Raw genomic sequence first — 19,000 nt, forward strand, 5'->3', positions numbered from 1 at the left:
ACCCAGAAAATCTTGCTGTTCCAGTTCTCTCAAAGCGATTCTTCATGTACGACACTCTGGAATACATACGTTGGCTGCCGTGTGCGTGGCAGTGTGAGATGTTTATGTCCGACGCGGCACAGAATGTTCTCATACACTTCCCCTTATATGTCCTCCTCCTCCTCCTCGTCCTCCTCTTCACCACATTCTCCCTGCTCATCTCCTCCTCCTTTCTTTGCCAGCTCCCCCGTTCTGTCTTTTATCTCCGTCCACTTGATTGGATGCTGAACCAGCTGTTTGGGCGGCAGCACAGCTCAGAAATTGATTTGATGCTGCCCCTCAAATTAGTCAATTAACTTAAGCACGATTACTTTTTCCTTTTTTGTTTTTCGAGAAGATGCGTGCAGTACACATTGGACATTTCATGTCAACACCGACGTGGTGAAAAGTAAGACGTCCTGTTCAGTCGATGTTTGATTTGGCTTCGGGCTCAACGTACACACTGCAACAGTAATCTTCTAAATAAACAGGTAAATATTGTCTCGCCGGCATCCTTCTCATCTTGTCACAGTAGCTCACGTCCTGCTTCTTATTTACTCCCTCAGCTTAAGTAGAACAAATGCTACATGCGGCGCCATAGCGTAGCATAGCATTGCAACGTAGCATCACATCCATGACGCCTTGCTCGCACCACGCTCCAATCTAGACTCCCATCAAGCCCCCCGCGTCCCACCGCTGGGCTTAATGGAGCGAGCGGAGCTGATTGACTATTTATGTCACTTTTGTTCTTCTGTAACACACCAAAGAATAATAGCCCTCTACTGAACTCCTTTCCCAGAGATGTGAGTTGACCATTCCGGGCGAAACAAAGGTCACTTTTGATCTCAGGTTTTTCCGAGTCTTTGCGCCGGCCCTCGTGTCGGCTGAGACCCATGTGACTAATGAGAGCTGTGGGAGCGGCTGCCGGCTGTGCACTAGATCGGCTACGGGGTCTGCCCTAGAAATAACCAGCGCTTAATTGATTGATTGTCTTTGAGTCACAACAGCTTTCATGTCTCCGTTGGGTCAATGAGTAGATGAAGGAATTATGTCCACAACAGCAGTCCCGCTGGCTTCTGTGCTCTACGTTCTGCGTGGCTATGTTTGGGTAAAACTTGCTTAGGAATCCATTTTTTAAATGTTTTTGCTCCTTTGCTTATGTGACATGATGATCTTGGATAGGAAGTATATGTACATGGAAAGTGGCTTCACTTGCTGTAATTCTGCCTGTTTATATGGTCCATTCAGAGAGTCCTTCCTCCAGCGTAAGTGATGGGGACCAGAATCCACAGCAGACACGTATTTAGAGTTTATCTGAAGTTAATATGAGTTTATATTCCAGTGCAGCTCAGCGTCATTCTGCTGGAGCTTCACATGAACTTCAGATCAACTTATAATATGTCTTTGCACAATCCAGGCCTGTGGGATTTCTCCTCCAGCTGAAGTGTTGTATCTTTTAATGATCAGTTTACTCAAAATAAAATGTGACTTATAATGGCAACCATATTGTCAGTTTTGGCAACCAAGCACAGAAGTGGAAAAAAGCCTGTGTCGACGGTGTCGGAGGTGTTGAATTGAACGTGTGAAGGAAGGATTTACACATGAAGTTGTGATTTGATTTGAGTTTTTTCTTTTGTCTAGTCTTGGCCTTCAAACTCCACACTTTATTAATACGCCTTGAACCCACGCCCGAACGCTTTTATAGCTTCTCCTTTGAGGTACAGTGGAAGTGAAAAATGAACATCAAAGCTCAAATCATTTTGCAAATAGTTGCACAAAAAAAACACAATGTTACAAAGAGGAAAGGTGGCGAAGGGATGAAGGTGGCATGGACGTGAAGGGGTGAATTATTATTTGCACCTGTTCATCCAGACCGCTGTGCTTCTGGAAAGGGGAGACCGGCAGCATTCCTTCCTCTATTGTGCATACGTGCGTGCACGCCTGCATGCATCCATATATGGTGCAAATCAAACGTATACAGATCTCAGTGTGAAGTCAGCCGTCCTCTTTGCCCTTCTCTGTTTCTTCCATCCTCTTCTGACTCTTTGATTGTGAGGAGCCTCTGGGTCCATACGAGCATGGCGGGGTCAGTGGGCCAGACGGACGCCGTGCTGAACAGTTATTCTCTGTGTGTGTGTGTGTGTGTGTGTGTGTGTGTGTGTGTGTGTGTGTGCCGGGTGATTCTTCGGCAGCCTTAAACAGCCTGCAGTGGAGCAGTGAACTTAAGCGCGCTGACCCTCTCTGACCTTTCCCCGTGTGCATGCATCCATACAGCATACAGTGGGCGTGTCTCCGTACGCATGTTTGCCCACGCCTAATGCATGTTGGCGCCTGCACATTTTAATGTATGTGCGATAGGAACCTTTTGAACGTGTGTTTGTGTACGTTGCCCTATTTTGAACACAGCGTCCGTGAAGTGTGAATGCCATGCGTCCTCCATAACGGCTGGCCCGTATCTGGTTAAACAGGACCGTCCCGCTACAACGGCTCGTCCTCATTCTTGTCCCCGTCGAGCAGCACACAATGCAGCTTCCCCCTCCAGGGCTTCAACGGCTCAGACACAAACCATCCACGCGCACATAATGCTCCGTTTGTCGGACCTTATTTTCTTTCATCTCCAGGAGGCGTTCATATTTTACATTACTGCACATTTCCTTTTTATATGAATCCAGTGCATATATTTCAGTCTCGACCTTCAGCTCAAATTCTACCCACCTATGTCATGTTGCTCCACTAATGACAGGATAGTGGTGATTGCTGAAACATAGGGTTCACATGGTGTCGCCCAAGTTCAGACGAGTCATTCAAAAAGGGATGCACATCATCGGTGTCGGCAGATGAAGGCTTTAAGAAGTTTCCATTGTCACGACATGCCGTTTATATGACAAGCCGACAAACATGTTCAAATTAAATAACGAACGAACAGCAACAGCAATGATTTGTCAGCGTTAGTCATGTGAAAAGAGCCAAATCGCATTCTTTCAACACTACAAATGTAATTACCCGTCTGAGGAGTCGCCGTCCACCTGTGAAATAGCTGAGATCTGCCCCGGTTGTTCCAGGATCGACTTAGGATCAGCAGCAGCATCAAAGCCTGCTACAAGTAGGATTCAGTGTTCAGATGTGTTGGAACATAAAATACATATAGAAAAACACGTTGGAACTCAAGTTGATAGTAGTTTTCTTATTTTGCCCAGTAAATGTGTACATTTTGAAGCTTGTTGTGTTTTATGTCTTGAGTTGGACGATGCATTCTCAACGTGAAGTCTGTTATTCTTCTGCGTCCACCCTAAGTTTGTTACGTTGCTCATGACATAAACTTTTAATTTGAAGGAGGACGATTTCCTTATTTCTTCTCTGTAAAAGTTCAGTTCAATAAATCACCGCAGGCTGTAATTAAAAGCTAACAAGCCTTCGCTCTCATGTAATGCATAGATCATTGCTTTGCCTTGAACATCACTTTGAATAAATGTGATCTCTGCATACATTTGCCATGTTGTGACATATAATTGATACATTGATACAGCCTGAAAGATTAAAACAGTCGGAGGAGAGAAAGGGAAAGCAAACGTGATGAATGTAAAGATGAAATGATTTATTTTTCTTCTTCACTTTTATCATATTTGACTACTTTAACCACATGGTTTCCACGGTCCAGTCACTCGCCTTGCAGTCTGATGAAACAATAAATGAGTTACACCGGGCCTTAATTGTCTTGTTTAGCTTTAAGTCCCTTAAAGGTTTTTGCTGTAAAAAAAAGAGCCTTAAAGGGAAAAAGGCACGTAGAGTCAAGTATCAGTGTGCCTTCAGGGCAGTTCAGAACACACACACGCTTCTGTGTTCAAGTCCCACACTCAGAAATGTGTTTTGCTCATTGTTGCTTCACTTGGATGTTGGCGCTCTGCTGTGTGCAGAATGATGTATTATGTGCAGGGTTTGTTTTCACATTCTTCTGCTGAAGTGGTGGGTGGGGGGGGGGGGGGTGCTCACTTTAAATCGTAGCTGAACACACGGACGTGAGAGTGGGACTTTGTGGCATCACAATCAGTTTTGAGGCTGTGAAACCTCCAGTGCTCATAAAGCACACAGAGACTGGACTGGAGTCAGGGAGGAGCAGCGTGTCTACACAACCTTCACCTCCACCATCGGACATCATGCAGAGCAGAGTATTCTGGGTCTCTTAAAACATTTCTGGAGGGGGATCTTTAACATAAGCCATGTGGTTTACTTTGTGTCTGGAGAAAAACCAATATTGCATCATCTAAATCCGTACGTAGTCTGATGTGGACACGGAGAGATCGCACAAACACACTGTACTGCCCACAGATACCCTGCCATATATCTCCAACAGCTTTTTATTCAACGCTACCCGATGATTACGCAGATTCCACCCCACCACGGCAGAAACACAAAGCAGAGGTGGTGGTGATGGGCTGCTGACAGTCCCGCCCTGCCCTTTGCCCCGCCCCCCCCTAACGTCTGAGGGTCCGGTGGGGGGGCCTCGGTTTCTGCAAAACATTCATGCTGAGCAACAGAAGAGTCTTGATGTGGGACAGTTCACGACCGAGAGCTGCGTCACACTCCTGCGCCCTGATTGGTTGTTTTCCTTTTTTCTATTATCAGGACGTAATGAGCAAAAAGAAAATCGATCGTTATCAGCATGAACTCGTGGTTTGCATTCATTCAGTCCAACGTTACAGCTGTGGTCACTGCACACACACACACACACACACACACACACACACACACACACACACACACACACACACACATACACACACACACACACACTGGTGCACTTTTCTACTTTTCATTTTAGCAGCGAAGCAAAAAGTGAGTCCTGGATTCTCTGAATCCCACTTTAGCTCTGAATGTGTTGAAATGTGTGAAAGCTCAATTGAGCATCAAACGGTGAGTTTGAGTGGAAATGAGCGTGGTGATGACAGACGATATGTCATCAGTGCACACAGGTCACATGGCGACCTGCTCCCGAGGCGTCTGTTAGACAGGTGGAGCCTGTCTGAACACATGGAAGAGTACACGCTGCTCCGACGCTGCGCTCCCTCCCATCATCTCACCCCAATAATGACAAAGACGTGTTTAGGCAGCACAGAATCCCCATCCCCGACATCCAGGCATTTCTCTCTCCTCTCTCGGCGTCGTCTTCTAATCACTAACACACGCTGGCATTCACAACCTGAACCCGAGATGTATGTCTTCTCCTCAAGCTCTTTAGGCAAACACACACTGGCGTCAAACGTCTCTCACATGCACATACAGTAGTATAGTGGAACTGTGTGTGTGTGTGTGTGTGTGTGTGCAGCATGGAAAAGATGAGTGACTTTTTCATTTCATCCGTCAGGGACGTTTGTTAAAGAAATCTCAGAACTGACAGTTGTTGGCTCTCGCTGTGTTTCTCCGCTCCTCGCTCGTCTTCTTGTCTTTTCCCTCCCAAAGCATTTAGTTCTGTTTCTGATCACCGTCTGGGTTTCAGGAGTCCTCTCCATGCACTCTGACGTTGTTCAGACAAGTGAACATCGGAACAAAGAGTTTGCATGTGTAGAAAACGTGGACGGCCCGTGTTGCCGCTCACATGTGAGCAGCCGTACCTTGTGTGGTGTATGACAGACTCGGCACTAATCACATCCAGGACCACACAGGCACTCAGGGTGGGAGCCCCTCAGCCCACAGTACCCCAACCAGATCCTCAGCCATGAAAACCACCTCCCAGCCCGTTGGCTCCACCTTTTGGGCCCCGCTAAGTCCTCCTCCTCCTTTACGCCTTCTCCTCTCTCCTCTGCTGTCCGTCAGGAAAAGGTGGAGATTAATGGAATATTAATCGCTATCACAATATTAGCTTCACACCGTTAAATGAACACGTTTGACATTTAAAAAGCACACTCCGTTTGCCTAAGCTAACAGCCGGCCACCAGGGGACGGCCGAGATGGTTTGGCTTCACTTTTGGAAATAATGTCACGCAGCCGCGGCTGCAATGCAGAACAGAAGAGTTTAAATCCAGGTGTTAATATCAGGAGTATAGGACAACATGGATGTGAAAGCTGTGCCGTGTTTATTTAAATGTGAACATTTAACACACAAACAGAGTCCCTGAAATCAATGAATTATTTCATCTCAAGACCAAAGCGTCACGTAAAAACGCAGATAACGGGCTTGAAAAACCAAACGTTAAAACCATCATACATTTCACACAAAGAGACCAGCAAGCAGCCTGAGGAGTTATGGCTCTGTGGCGCCCAGGGGCCTCACCGGGTCTTGTAGACTTGTATGGGGGGGCCCTTTGTGTGCGTCTGTGGTCTCTTTACAGTAGGGGTTTATTGCTCATTACAGCCGAGGCTGAGATGTGGAGATGAATGGAAAGGCTTGAGGGGGTGAAAGGTGACATGGGGTCTGGAGTGTGTGCTACTTAAAGTACCTTAAAGGAAAAGTTCATCCCAGTACGCCGCTGTGATCACGGTATTAGTCTGTGTAACAGAAGAAGGATGGAGTTTTAACAGTAACATCATATCCTTTATAATAATTAATACGCCACGGTGGATGGAAAAGATCAGACATGTATGCTGTGGTCACATGATGACTCAGTGTTTATGGATTACTATGATGCTTTGCAAAGAAAGATTTGATGATTAAGTCAGAGTTAATCATTTTGTTTTTATTATATAGAAAACACTTTTAGGTCTGTTGTTTTGTTGGTAATCTTTTTTGTGGTGTTTAAGCGTCCAATAGACACCCACGATGCCCCTGCTGGCCTTGGGTCAAACCAGGCCCTCCTGGTTTCGGGGCCTCTCCGATGCATCTGTACATCTGTCCTCCTAAACTGGGACACGCATGACCTGAATATCTCACTGTCACCTCCCCGGGGCCGCGATCTCGATATGGTTAGGACGGCTCAGCCGTGTCATCTTATACCGAACATGGTGACGGGAGGCCGGTTAGCGTTATGCGAGCATCGGCACACATGCCATGGACCAGGTTCTGCTGCTTGGACACATGGTTTCGTGCAGAGCCCCATACTGAGCACAAGTTAAACAACATTAAGTAGAAAGGTCAACTTAAAGTTCAAAGGTGTTTGTTTTGCTCCGTTGCCGGCGGTTATATGTGAGCCTGTACACAAGAATCAGTCGATGTTTACCGGCCTGATAAGCAGGCTCCTAAACCTCCTGGGCCAGCCTGTGTGAGGGCTGCCAGGACCAGCCACCTCGGACCCCCACCGACAGCAAGTGTCGAGTCCACAACCCTCCGTCCACATCGTTGAAGTCTTCAGTTAAGACTTATTACGGAGCTCAAGACGCGAACACACAAGCTTCAGTGAAGGAAGCAGTGGAGCCGTGGGCTGCATCTCAGCTCTCCTCTCCCCTCGGAGCACGCTGGCTCCCCCTCAAACAGAAAACCCTCCCAATTTGTAGAGGCTTTGCTATTTTGCTTTATACATTTGCACATATTTATTTATATCATTTTTATTTGTGCCAATGTTTGTACGCCTGACGCAAGTCTGGTTTGGTTTATTTGAGCTGAGGCCAGTGTCTGGATCCGGGCCCTGTTGGTAAACTCTGAGAAACTGGGTGCACGTCTCACACACACACACACACACACACACACACACACACACACACACACACACACACACACACACACAGTACCCACGACTGCCAGGCATGTGTAGTACAACACGTGCACACATGCAACCCATTGCTGATTTGGGAAATGCTGCAAACAAATGCTCACGTGTACATAATAGCCGGCCGGTACATGGATGTATTTATTCAGCTTTTGTGTCTTAAGTGTAAGATAAACAATAAGAATATCAGGAGATTTGTGCGGAAAAATAAGCTAAATAAACTTATTATGAAACCACATAAAGTTGTCCACATATACTTTCTATTTTAGGACAGTATGTTGATAGTTTTTGTTATTTTAGATGAATCTCTCTTTTTTGGGGGGGTTTCTCTGTTGCTCCATCTTTATTATGGGAAAAGTAGACCCTTTCCTGGGCTGTTGGCATGGCAACAGCACCCCTGTGTGTGTGTGTGTGTGTGTGTGTGTGTGTGTGTGTGTGTGTGTGTGTGTGTGTGTGTGTGTGTGTGTGTGTGTGTGTGTGTGTGTGCGTGTGTATGTGTGTGTGTGCGTGTGTGTGTGGTTGTGTGTGTCCAGCAGAGATGGAAAGGGGGAGGCCAAAATAGAGTGATTGCCCAGATTGCTGGCACAGTTGGACAAAGTTACCCATGCAGTTAGTGTGTGTGTGTGTGTGTGTGTGTGTGTGTGTGTGTTTGGTGCTGCAGGTTAGGTTCAGTGCCCTCAAACACACCACACACACACACACACACACACACACATCTCCCTCCTGGTCTGTTATGTTGGCATTGCCAGCTCAATCTGCCTAATGTTGGACACACGTGAGTAAACATCATTAATAAAGTAACACAAACACACACACACACACACACACTGAAAAGGAATTCCCTACTCTGCTCGCCCCGGTAATGACACCACCTGCACCGGCGGACTCACACTCACACCTTCCTCAGGATGACGTTTGGTGCGACCGCTGCCTCCGATTCTTTGGCCCCACGTAGCAGCATGCATGTGTGTGTGTTGTGCATGCTTATTCAGCTTCAAACACATGCATGTTGTCATACTGTCTCCATATGTTCACCTTTGCAAAGGTAGTTGTCAGGTCTTCTTTCTATCCATACTAAGCATGTGACAGGGTCTGACTTGTTGGATCACATCTGATCCAGGCAGTCCACCAACAGAAAAGAAGCCTCGTCTTATCTCACTGTTTGTGGTGTGGACACCCACATGTATGTCAAGAGAAATGATTTTAATCTTCATCTTTAATCAACACTTCCTCACGTGGATCCCACACGTATTGCCTTCTTTTATTTCCTTTTAATTGTCGGCATTGAGGCAGCTGGTGTAATATGTAATGACAAATGTACAAATCCCTCCGTTTTTTACCCTCCACCTTAAATGCCCCCCCACCCCCCCCCAAGCAACAATCTTAAAATCTCATCTTTGTTGTCTCGAACAATGAGACACTTCCATGAGCTGTGAGGAAATGAACAAGTGTGGGGAAGTGGACATCTTCGGGAAAACAATCAGGAAAAGCACACAAACACACACACACACACACACACACAGCGTCCAACAGTTTCACACAGAGTGCAGTTTTTCTTAAGGTGGGTTGAGGAGGAAACGTGAGGCAGGAGAAGCAGCTGGCTGTGTGTTTCAGGAGAGTTGTGTAGAAAGAGTAGAGGGTTAGCTGAGGTTGAAAAATGCACATTTGGCAACGATCTACAGACAGTTTGATCCGTCTGAAAACATGTTTTTTCTTTAAGACGGCTGTAGGAGGTGTCGGGCCCTGCAGCATTCATGGGACCACCTTAAGAAGGAAAAAAAAGGGGCAAAAACTGCAAGTGGAGGAAAAGAGAAGAAGTGAAAAAAAACAGAAGTGAGCTGGATTTGTTTTCCAAATGCAGTCACATTCTTGGCAGCACCTTAGCTTGTCCTTGCCAGAGGAGGGAGAGGGAGGGATGAGAGAGGTGGGGAGAGAGAGAGAGAGGGGGGGGGACGTGGGAGAGAGAAAGAACAGATTGTTTTTTTTTCTTCTTCTTGCTCACTGCCCAGTGCATTAAAAGTTAATATGTTAACATTATCTATAGATGGACTTTAATCTTTGGCCTCGGCTCACGTCTCTGCTGAGCAGACACATATGTCCAATGTACGTCGCTCTTGTAAAAGTATACATTGCCTCATTTGGCCCCTGATGACAAAATGTACTGTTCTATATTTGGTCAATTGCACAAACCAGTCACAGACCGTGTGGAGGGGGGGTATTTGTCCTGCTGCCTCCGGGCCGGTCCTCTGTCTGCGTCCGTTTAGAAGTTAATCCCTCATAGTTGACAGAAAGTTCACAGAAACCTTTCATGTCAAAAAGAACTGATTCATGGTTAAAGTCAATCGTAAAGGAAGATACCAAACGTGTGCTGGTTCCAGCTTCTCCACTGTGACAATTTACATTTTTAACTGCCTTTACATCATCGTCAAATGAATATACAAGAGTTTTGGATGGATATTGTTGGGAAAAACAAAAAACAAGGAAATTAAGACGTCACTGTGGGTTCTGGGAACTTAAAAGGATGTAACTAATTACTGAAACCACTAACACATTGCTTGGCTTAATATAATCACTCGTTGTCCTCTCTGTGTTGTCTGCATGCGATCTCAAGGGGCTGCACACAAACTCAGGTTAATGTATTTCAGCCGGTAGTGACGTTACTGCTTTTATGTTTACATGTTGCCTGCTAATGGGAAACAGTACGAGGCAGCGAGGATGCTGGGAGGGGCCGAGCGGAGGCTGGCAGCATCGTTAGCCCCGCAAGTGTGCAGATGTCTCGCGTAAATTTATGTCTCTGACTGCTCATCAGTCTCGGTGCCAGGCGCCAGCGAGCTCTGCCCAGCTGGGCCGCTGGACTTCCTCTGAAACAACTACTGGTGATGACAGCTAAGGTGCCACCGAGCAAGGCAGCTCAGCGGCAACTCCTGCCAGGGTCGGAAAACCGTGGTGTCACCGGGCAACCTCGGGGTGTGAATTTCTCTTCTGGGTAAACAAGGCTTCAGGAAGGTGTCTGCCTGTTTGTGTATGTCATCTTTGCATACCAGCCTGACGTTCTATAGACTCTCCTGTATGTGCGTTCCTGTTTCCACACCGCCGTCCCCGTCTGCCTCTGGGCTTTGTGGCAATCCTGGATGGATTATGTGGACTCAGACATATAAAAGGCTGACAGCCACCCTGAAAGACACGCAAAATGAACCGTTTGTGGACGTTTTGCACTTTTACAGTCGTTTCCGTGTCCCTTTGTAGTAGTTTTGCATCTCTCAGGTAGTTTTTATGTCATTGCGTGTCTCTTTGTGGTCGCTTTGCATCTTTTTTTTTTGTAGTCCTTTGTCAACAAACTTCAAGGGCTTTTTTTCCCAGGAGTCCCCCGTTCAGGAATCCATCCGCGAATGCAATGTTGCCGTAGCACCAGCAATTTTGTCACGATGTTAATCTGGGAGACAAAGTAGCAAATGTTAAAGAGGCTTTCCCAGGGGGGTTTTGTTTTCACGCCTTTTTTTTAACTTTTTTTTATCACCATCAGTTTTGAAAAGTGGCACGCAGACAGATGGAGTTCATAAGAGCCAAAGAGGGAAGTGAGGACAGCCGGAGAAGTGGTGATGTAAAATGTGTGGGGGGAAAAGAAAAGAGTGAAATAAGGATAAATGAGACGAGGAAAGAAAAATTGGTGAAAAGGACAGATAACGACGTGCGATTGTTGGCGAAAGCAAAGCGTACAGAAATGGTATGAGCTTTCCATGTGGCCCTTACTACCCAGTGTGTCCCATGTGTCCTTGGCTGGTGCACACTTATCTATATGCACACCCAAACACACACACGGTATGCATACAGAATAAGAAACATACTGTTACCAGCAGAGTCAGGGTAGGACACCGTGTTCCCATTTCCAGCAGGGCAACTCTGAGGGAGTGTGTACTATATCAAGGCTTACAGATACACAGGGATACAAATGCCCCGCTCTTACATACCAGGCTGGAGAACGTGTCAAAATGTAAAGGGACTATTGTTTACTTGGTCGTCATCTAAATTTGGGATCCATGAGACAAGCTGCTGATCATAGCTTGAAAGCCTGCGGTATTTAAATGGGTCAAAGTTCAAACGGTTTGAAACCAGAGATTCGTGTTTTGGCTTTTTTTTTTTTCTTGAGCAGTTTCTTGCGTAAGGTGTGCAGCGAGCCGCTGAGTTAAACTCCCACCGTCACAAACATATGGATGAGTGGCGTTTCAAGGTTTCAGCCCTTCTTGTCCTGTTTTCACCTGACGGCCAGACACACGAAAAGGCCAAATCCTCACCTGTGTGTACACATTCCAGTTAAACATTAACATCGGAGTGTATGCAGACGTCTGTGGCAGCGCGCACGCTCGGAGCCACAATGTCACATTTGAAAGAAATGGCTGTAAAGATAGCATTTAATCACTTTGCTGTGACCTATTAGCACCTATTAATAATCCTGTGGCAGTAATCAGGCTGGTGAGAGAGCCGGCGGAGTCGGAGTATGAAACATGATCTCTTTGCCTTTGACTACTTGTGACCCTGGGGTACTAGCTGACACCCCCCCCCCCCCCCCCCCATCCCCCCACCCCCTGAACCTCCATTTCTTCTACGATTGCAGGCTGCATGCGCCACATCAACAACCCGCACCCCGGCCCCGTTCCATTACTTAACCACTAATTGCTCAGGCCACCCTTGGGACTCGGGAGCACTGACCCCATGTCTGCTGCCATGATGTGAATTTTAACAAGGGTTCCTCCTCAGGAGCTCCAGGGCTGCAACCAGCATGTTCTGCTGAGGGGACGAAAAACCTCCGACTCTCATGTCGAATCCGCGTTCAAGAGAGAATAAACACAAATATCATGTAAAAAAAAAAAATAGGTGAACAGCATGAAAGTCTGTAATGATAAAATTGCCACATATGAGCTGACATGTGATCTGCTGCACGCCAGAACACGCCAGCAGCTGCAAGAAGCAAGCAGTTAACAGGTGTGTCCCCCCCTCCCTTTAAAGTGTAATATTTTTAAATAATTGGTCAAAGAGCCCTGGATGAAAGTGCAGCCTTCTCGGCCAATTTCTAAGACTTTTATATTTTTCTAAATGGGTGTGCGACTGACTTTAATGAGATTGGCGGAGGGTGTGAAAGGAGATCGTACCGGAGAGCCAGACTTCTGTCTGCTGAGTGCTTTTCCAGTTCTGTCGCTGCCTTGAAGACTGTCAGCTTTTAGGCTGTTTTGTGGGAACTGTTCTGCTAATGTGTCATCACACTTAGACTGATAGACTTTATCATTTGCATCCGTCTTAATTAACTGTGTTGAAAGCTGATTGAGTGCATGTGACTGTATGAATAAACAGGCAATGCGTCTGCACGTCAAATGTGAACCACAATATCCCGTGGGACGACGTGGGATATTTTCCCCTAGTGTTCAGGGGACCGGGGCGCTACGTCAAGGTCCCGCCCACACACCTTCCTGGGGCCAATCGCGAGCCGAGCATGAGCTTGTTAGCGTGAGCCACCTAGCTGCTACGTTAGCACCTATCTCTCTATCAATCTATCTTCTTCCTCAATGTTTAAAATGAATACATCAGCCCATGTACCATCATGACATGACCTACGCTGCAGCCAGGGGGCGATCCTGATGTTCGGCCATCTTTACATGCAGACTGTGTTTCGCCGTTGCCCAGGGCAGGAGTAGCGCAGCAGGCTAAGTGCTGTTTTCACAGCCAGATTTATGTTGCTGCTCGGAATCGAAACGGCAACTTTGCGGTCAGAAGCCAGCTGCTCACGGCGTTCACACGACGCTGCGTAGACCACGATCGGCCTTCGTGCGTGTTTCCGATATATGCGTATAGCAGCAGTGACTGGTGGTGTTTTTATATAAGAACGAGCTTTGATGGGTCAACAGGAAGTGCATGGATCAACCCTGCAGCACACATCCAGCCGGGCCACGCCCTGGAAACTAGCGGTCTTATTTATATGTACTTGCTCTGCTAATTGTGTCAGCAGCACAGCTAGCAAACCACTGAATTGTCTCCGCTCTCATCAACTTCATTGCCTGGAAACATAATTCAGTGCACCGTGTCTTTTAATAATACTTTTTGTTGCTATCACTCGCCCTTGACCGTAACGATTTCTTCCCGGTGTAGAACTACATTTCACACTGGCCTGCTTTGTACTGAAGAATTCACCCACCTCCTTTTCTTTTCCCCTCTCTCCTCACTTTCTGAAGAACAGAGGGACATCGATCTCTCTGGCCTGGAACAGAGGAGAAAGCGAGCAAGTCATTTTTAATTAATGCTGAGCTTCTCCGGGCATCATCGTGCGTTCACTAGCTATTCTTTTGATACTTTTTCAAGGCTTTATTTCAGAGCGTGCAATTAAAGGTGAACCTTTTTTTCCTTGAGGGAGAATGCCAGTTTTTGCAGGCCCAATTAAAATTTGGAAGCTGCACCGAAAAGGGAAGAAAATCAAGATGCATGTGGCCGAGACATGTGAGCTGCAGTGTGTGTGTGTGTGTGTGTGTGTGTGCTTTAAAGAGGATATGTTATCATATAAAAACATGTATAAAAAACATCTGACAAGCAGGTAATTTATTTTCACAGTGAATGTCAAACTTTTCAAGTCAACAGCATTAGTGTGATTTATGATCAGTGGTTGAAACGTCAGAAACGCTGAATCTGCGATTCACTACAAGTGTCAATATCCTTCTGTGTCTATACCCATGTGTGTGTGTGTGTGTGTGTGTGTGTGTGTGTGTGTGTGTGTGTGTGTGTGTGTGTGTGTGTGTGTGTGTGTGTGTGTGTGTGTGTTTGTGTGTGTGTTTCTTCAAGTTGATACAAGCAATTTCTTCAAGTCGTGACAGATCAGCCCCTAAATCTTCCCCTGTTACCTGTGTAGCTGTTTATCAGTGCGTATGTTGCCCGTTGAGTTGCCGAGCTGTCTGCTTCTTCTCCCATGTAATGGAACTGTAGTCGACAGCGGCGCCTCTTTCCAGAAACCATGACCCAGTTTCTGGAGATAATCCACAGACCTCGTTGGGATCAGTTTCACGTAGGAACTATCCTCTTTCTACTGAATTACACCATCACGAAGCGGAAAGCGGCTGTTTGCTTCCACTCAAGGATGGATCCCAACTCTCTCCCCTGATTGGTCTTTGTGTCAAACTGCCATTACTGCTCCAGAGGTGTGCTGTTTCTTTAGTGTGTACTGCTAGCTAATTAGCCTATCTTCTTCTTCTTTAGAAAGAAAATAGTTCCGACATGAAACTGAAAAAGGGTCATTTCTGGGAAGAGACGGCGGTTTTCTATTATGTTGGACGGAAGGTGGACATCTCTCCATCATCTCTGTATAGATAAGGAGCACTAAAAGAGAAGAGGAAAATCTGTATTTTCATTTATGTTGTGTGAGTGATGCCTGCGATGTGACGGCGTTCTCCAGCCAGAATCTCTGGCGTCTGAATCCACGTTAATGAACGGGTTCTCCGTCCCCCCGTCATCTCTGCTGCCGTTGGAAGGTTACCCCAAACACATTCCACGACCGCCGTTCATCACCTACTTAAAATGTAGGACTCACATGTTATTTCACATGATTTGTTTGCTGATACAATCACAACGTGATCTGCCGCACATTCACATCTCATTGCTCGCTGACGTGCACGGACCATAAATGGTTGTGTAACGAATCCCCAGCTGATCCGAGACGTGTATGATCCCAGGCATTTCTCCCTGTATGTACCTTTGTGCTCAAAACCAGCTGAACGCCCTAAATCTGCCTCCTCGACACGCCCAGCTCTCTTCCTGTTATTCGTCTTCTCGCTCCGATAAGTGGGTTTATTTTGTCTCCGTTCCAGCGGTGACCTAAATCAAGCCTTTACCTTTCGTCAACTTTACCTCGGTGCCCTCCTCCACAAAAATACCCTATATATGATCTCAATCTCACTTTATCTCCTTCTTTCTCGCTCTCCCCCTCCTTATCTCCCCCGTCTTTCTCACTGTCTCTCAACTCAAGTATGCTATGTACTCTTTTTCATCCCCCAGACCACTTGACAAACTGTATTTTCATGGCCTGACCTTGGCTATATGGGATATTAATACAAGCATAACTTCCTGGGTGGGGGCAAAGGCGAACGAGTACATACAAGGACACAGTAGTTAGGAGGGCAACTACTGTATATATATGGCCTTGGAGGAGAGGGGGGGGGGGGGGGGGGGGGGTTCTTACAGAGATTTATCACGCTTTTCAGGAAATACCTCGAGGCAGGGTTACATGTGTAGTGGAAGCTAGTTAGCCTAGCTGGGAGTGTGGATTACACACTTTAAAGCACGTCCTCCTGAATGTTCAGTGTTTAAAGGAACAGCACAGAAGCAGCTTATAGAAAAGCAAAACGCAACGCCATCATGTGCTCCAGTCAATAGTGCACCAGTTGACAGCCCGGCCCCTCGGAGGTCAGCACACTGGACTCATGGGAAAAGACCACTTAGAGGCTGGAAGCTTGGATGCTGTTGTTTCCACAAATACCTCCAGAACAGTTTGAATCCATCTTTTAAAAAGAAAAATGTTCAAACCAGCTACAGTCTGTAAACTGGGGATATTTCAGTCGGACTGTTAATCTAGAAATGTAGTCAGCAACTGAGCCTGTTGTGAATGCACAACCCTGGTTTTACACATTTGTTCATTTATTTGCTGGTACTTCAGAGTTTTTAATAGGAAGCTCCAGAGCGGGTCAGTCTGGAGGGTCAACCAGCTGTTGGTTCTCTAGTTATTTGATTCATTCATTAAAAATGTCTTTTTATGTATCTGCTTTTTATTGTGACTGATTGATCCAACTGTGGGTCGTCTCTCACCCCTTGTGGGCTTGATCCCTGAAACCCCCAGGAGGGGGCTGGTTGATGAGGGACTGACAGTCGTTTTTACTGGTACTCAAACAAATAGGCCCCCTCTTCTCATCAGTCCTCTCGGCCCCCAGTGTGATAAACAACTAATTGTTTGTGCTCCGAGCGCAAACAACAGCAGCGAGGCTAGTGCCACTCGTGGCAACAGTTGGTGTGATAGAGAGGAGGCCTCTGATAAAGCACACTCCATTAGTGCGACGCCTCCGGGGCTTATGTCATCATTACTGTCCGACTTATCATCGCTCCACAGATAGTCCTGCCGGGGGTCACGGTGTGGCAGTCTGCTGGGTCTGACCTTTTTCATGACAAAGACTGAAGTGTTACCGCTTGGTTTGTTTGTGTGGACCGTGTGTGTGTGTGTGTGTGTGTGTGTGTGTTTGTTTTAGAGCAAATATGGTTCTAGTTTAAGGTTTTCAATAGAACATAATACATGGGTTTAAGGTAGTTGCACGTGTTTGTTTGTGTGAGAGGTAATTAGCTGATGTAAATGTACACTTTGCTTTTATTTTGAACTCTTTTATTTTTCCTAATATAATGCGGCTCTTTATCTCATGGCTGAAAAGGTGTTTAACAATGGTTAGAGGGAGTCCACCCTCCACATCATGCTCTCGTATCACGTCATAAATCTTCAGCCACATCCTTAATGTCTCTGCGTCTGGCAGAGGTAGCTGTGTTTCTTATCTCAACCTCTCGATGAGTCATAAATAAATGTGTCCTGGCATTTACAGGTCTTATTCCAAGCTTTGACGCCGCGAAGGTTGCAGCACTTCATAAAACGTACAATGTGCTATTTAAATCAGTGGCGTTGTGCTTGTTGTTTCAGTGATTTTGCGACGACACAGAATGTGTTTATTCAACAGACTCTAGAAGACGGAGGTTAGGTTGTAAGTCAGTGAATTCAAATCACTGCTGCTATGAAAAAATGAACCCATTATTTTGTTTTTCAGTTCCATTTCAATATCTCAGATACACATGCACTTTCCTATAATCTACCTGACAATATGAGATATATAACTGTTGAGTTTTATTTAAAGTAATATTATTTTCTGAGCCTCTGAGCGTCACACAGAAGGTTTGGAGGGTTGTGAATCAGTGGCCTTCTTCTATTTATGCAAATCCAAAACAACTTCCTTTTCCTGCACAGAAAGGTTGTTTTGAATATGTATGTAATCTCTCTATTAGCAGTGAAAGCAATAATCATATCAGTCCTGTCTAAGGACATTCTCATGTCCTGTATCCCACTGTTCCGGATTAGAAAGGCATTGAACCAGGGATTAGCGGTGGGGAGAGAATAAAGCCTTCCTTTGACAACAAAGGAGGGAGGCAGGGGCTCATGGATCAGGACCCTCTGAACACACACACAAACACACACACACACACACACACACACACACACACACACACACAGTCTTTCTCACAGATCAGCTGCTCATCCTAAAGCTACTTAACCTTTTCGTGGGAGGTGACATTCCATAAGAACATTTCCAGGAATTATTCAGTTGTAGCCGCAGCGGTTGGAGGTGATGTAGTTCCCCTCTGACCTCCGGGCCACCGTATCCAGTTTGAGCCTGGTGTGTGACTCCGAGGAATCCCCCCTGCTGCCGAGGGCGGACACGTGGACGTGTTTTCTGTTTCTGACCCACTTGTCTAAATCCGGACATGTAATGCTGTGTTGCCAGTCATATTTGGAGACACTAGTTGGACTTATTTGGTTCGGGTTTTTTAAATTCAAAGATCTTCACCTGAACTTTGAAAATGCAATTATAAATATGTATTAATATTACAGTGCTGAAACATAAATATTGTATTGTAATTGAAGAGAAATAGTCTGATGCATCATGCAAAGATGAGATGAAATGAACATTTTAGGGGAAATGTTGCAATTCATGTCAAACCCAAAGAGATGTTTTGTTGACTAAACTTTTCTCAGTTACACATTTCATTGTGAGAAATCCCCATCATTTCCTCTGAGCAGTGTCTTGTTTTGTCAGCACAATGGTCAGATTTCTTATTTTGTTTTGCATAAAAACGACCTACAACAATCCAATAGGTTTCAGCTCTGTGGAATCTCACTGTGTCCGACTCCTTTGTGCTTCCAGATTGGACCTCACTCCACCCTCCGCATCCCTGAGACCGACATCCACCAACCCCGACCCACGCAGGCCCCCAGCCGGAGTAGTGACCTCTCCGACATCCTCCAGATCTTACCGTTTCGCACCGAGCCACGCCCCACCTGGTGACTCCCCCTCCTGTACTCCCCAAAAAGAAACCCCAGGGACGGGACCCTGTCATGTCTCACTGACGCACCCCTCCCGACCAGCGAATGACAAGTGTGCATCCGAGGGTGGGGCTTGCCTCAGTCTCTCATGATTGGCTGCTGGATGGAATTAAGGTGAATGGAACACGTGCCCAAGGAGCAGGACCCTAACCCATCAGAGGGGGAGGAGAAACGGTGAGTGGGA

At 46.2% G+C, this 19,000-nt stretch overlaps 1 protein-coding gene across 2 annotated transcripts in view; it reads left to right on the top strand.

The window, feature by feature from the left end:
* Positions 1 to 19,000, top strand: part of LOC311032780 (thyroid hormone receptor alpha-B) — a 130,088-nt gene that overhangs the window by 82,604 nt on the left and 28,484 nt on the right. For both annotated transcript variants that reach the window (XM_084039815.1, XM_084039817.1), the window contains exon 4: positions 18,638 to 18,990. In XM_084039815.1, the coding sequence (XP_083895941.1) occupies positions 18,935 to 18,990 (56 nt within the window). In that variant the 5' untranslated portion in view covers positions 18,638 to 18,934. The remainder of the gene's footprint in view (positions 1 to 18,637; positions 18,991 to 19,000) is intronic.

Source organism: Eutrigla gurnardus (assembly GCF_963514095.1).
Source record: "Eutrigla gurnardus genome assembly, chromosome: 22".
Classification (NCBI taxonomy): Eukaryota; Metazoa; Chordata; class Actinopteri; order Perciformes; family Triglidae; genus Eutrigla; species Eutrigla gurnardus.